Consider the following 2,650-nt stretch of genomic DNA (forward strand, 5'->3'; position numbering starts at 1 on the left):
CAAGGCCACCTCACTACTCCCCGTCTATTCGGACATGTGCAATAAGCAGCAAGGCTGTGCTTAGATGAACTTCATGCATCACACCCCAAAAAACACCCCCCCTCAGCCGCCGTGGCACTGCACCCTCACACGTTAGTTGCTGGAAATGCCCGCCTATTCTCAGAAGCTTCTTGAATTACAGATAAATTCCCTATCCCCAACCTTACAACTATCCTGGAATCCCCAGCCTCAGGGACCTTGATCTGAGACTTAGTCTCTCAGCTCCTTGCTTGACCAGCTTGCCATAAAGTCTGCTTTCTCTTTCTCAAAGGCCTGGTGTCTCTCAGTTGACTTAGGGGTAGCAGGGGGCAGGAACACCCGGATAGTGTTACACCAGGCCCCGCCCCCTGCACAGCCCGCCCCGCCCCTTGCCATCCCTGGCCCCGCCCCCTGCACACCCCGCACCGCCCCTTGCCATTCCAGGCCATGCCCCCTGCACAGCCTCGCAGGCAGCTCCGTTTTCTGCCCAAGAGCAAAGATCCCGCAAGGTTGTGTGAATGTCTTTTTTCTAATTCACGCCCCGGGATTCACGTCCTCTCCAGCCCTGTGTCCTCCCCGCTTGGAGTCTCCGGGTCCCTGAGGATGTTGAAGTCCCCGCACACGCCCTGTTGCTGCCCTGGATCCGCCTCTGTTTCCGGTTAAAACAGCTGTGAGCCGGTCCGCCACGCCTTTCCGCCTCCAGCTGGTGGCCCCGCCTGTCCCCTTTCCTGTCTGAGGCCTTCACCGACCCCTCCCTGGAAAGGCCCCGCGGGGCTTGTCACCTTCTCCCCCAGCCTGTTTCCTTGGGCTCTCAGGGCGGCCCCCCATGCCCCATGATGCGAGTCAGGAAGTTTTGTTCATTTTGTCATTTTCATTCAAATAATCTGTTTCTTCCTTTTATTCTTGAAGCTTATCATTTTTTACAAAAATTGTATTGATATTTACTTAATTTTTAGTATGAAATTTGGGTCTCATATTTCCCTACTTGGTTTTACAGATTTGAACAATCGGTTTACTACTTTTCAATGTCCCTTTCCCCCCATTTTTTTGAAGGTCCCTGTGTGGCGCAAAAGATTTAAGCTGGTGTACCAACCTGAAAAAAAAACGTTGGCAGTTTCAATCCAGGAAGTGGCTCTGCGGGAGATGACAGTGCTTTTGTAAACATTACAGCCACGAATACCCTATGCAGCAGTTCTGCTGCGTAATACGTGTGGTTGCCATGAGTCAGAATCCACTCCAGGACGATGTTTTTTTTTTCATTTTTTAATGTTATGTTTTTAAAGATACATTTATTTCAAGATCATTGCTTTGACCACATTCTCTGGTTTTGAGTACTTTGATTTTTCATGATGACAATGACTTTAACTTGGTCGTTTACCAATTGTCAAGTAGATTATAAAATTTTTTTTTCTTGTAATCACATTCTAAGCATATAAAATATCTTTTGCTTTTTGATGTTTGCACCATCTGATTTTTTTTTACTTTCATTTTAATTTCACTGTGCAAGAACTGTGGCCTACCTAATATTTTGCTTTTCTTTTTTCAAGATTATTTCACAGCTTTATTTCTAATTAAAAACAATAAAATATCCAATAATACGAAAATTGTTAACTACAGTAAGATATTGTCTTATTTGCAATTAGCTGACATTTTCTTTAAGACTCACTACAGGGTCATATTTGATGAATGTTCACTCAGTGTATCCAAATGTCTTTGATAAAGGTTCAGTTTATATTCACTACTTTGTTGTTGTTAGCCGCTCTCAAGTTGATTGTGACTGATAATGACACCAAGTGACAGAGTAGAACTGCCCTATAGGGTTTTCTAGGCTGTAATCTTTATGGACAGGTGCTTTGGACATGTTATCAGGAGGGACCAATCCCTGCAAAAGGACATCATGCTTGGTAGAGGATCAGCAAAAAAGGGGAAGACCCTCAACGAGATGGATTGACACAGTGGCTGCAACAATGGGTTCAAAATAGAATGATAGTTGTGAGGATGGCACAGGACCTGGCAGTTTTTCATTCTGTTGTACAGATGGTCACTGTGAATCAGAACCTACTCGATGGCACCTAACAGCAACAGTATTTATGGGAGCAGATTGCCAGATCTTGAGTTCCAAAGGCCAACTTTCATTTAGCAGCCGAGTGTTTCACCATTGTGCCATCAGGGCTTCTTATTCACTAAGTTAGATATACTAAATTCTCAACATGCTTACATTTTATTGCATTGTAAACATGGTGATTTCAGTGGGAACTGTTTTTAACTTTTCTCTTCAGGCTTAATGATAAATCAATTTTTCTTTAATTTGTATGTTTCTGTTTAGTCATGTTTCCTGCGTACATTTTTTTTTCTTTTTTATTGTACTTCAGGTGAAGGCTTACGGAACGAATAGTTTCTCATGAAACAGTAGTACACATAATGTTTTATGACATTGGTTAACAACCTCACAACATGTCCACCCTCTCCCTTCTCTACCTTTTCTTTCTTTTTTTGGTGAAAATATATATAGCCAAAGATGCTCCATTTCAAAATGTCTACATGCACAGTTCAGTGACATTGACTATGCTCTTCCAATTGTGCTGCTATTCTCACTTTAGATGAAAGCTTACAGAACAAAGTAGTTTCTCAT

General features: G+C 43.1%; 1 protein-coding gene across 1 annotated transcript in view; it reads right to left on the reverse strand.

Moving 5' to 3' along the window:
• Window positions 1–566: 566 nt before the first annotated feature.
• Window positions 567–2,650, reverse strand: part of LOC101352707 (NUT family member 2G-like) — a 45,239-nt gene continuing 43,155 nt past the window's right edge. Inside the window, exon 8 of the mRNA XM_023730252.1 lies at window positions 567–667. Coding sequence (XP_023586020.1) covers window positions 567–667 — 101 coding nt within the window. The remainder of the gene's footprint in view (window positions 668–2,650) is intronic.

The sequence above is a fragment of the Trichechus manatus genome, unplaced genomic scaffold, assembly GCF_000243295.1.
Source record: "Trichechus manatus latirostris isolate Lorelei unplaced genomic scaffold, TriManLat1.0 scaffold00035, whole genome shotgun sequence".
NCBI classification, from domain to species: domain Eukaryota; kingdom Metazoa; phylum Chordata; class Mammalia; order Sirenia; family Trichechidae; genus Trichechus; species Trichechus manatus.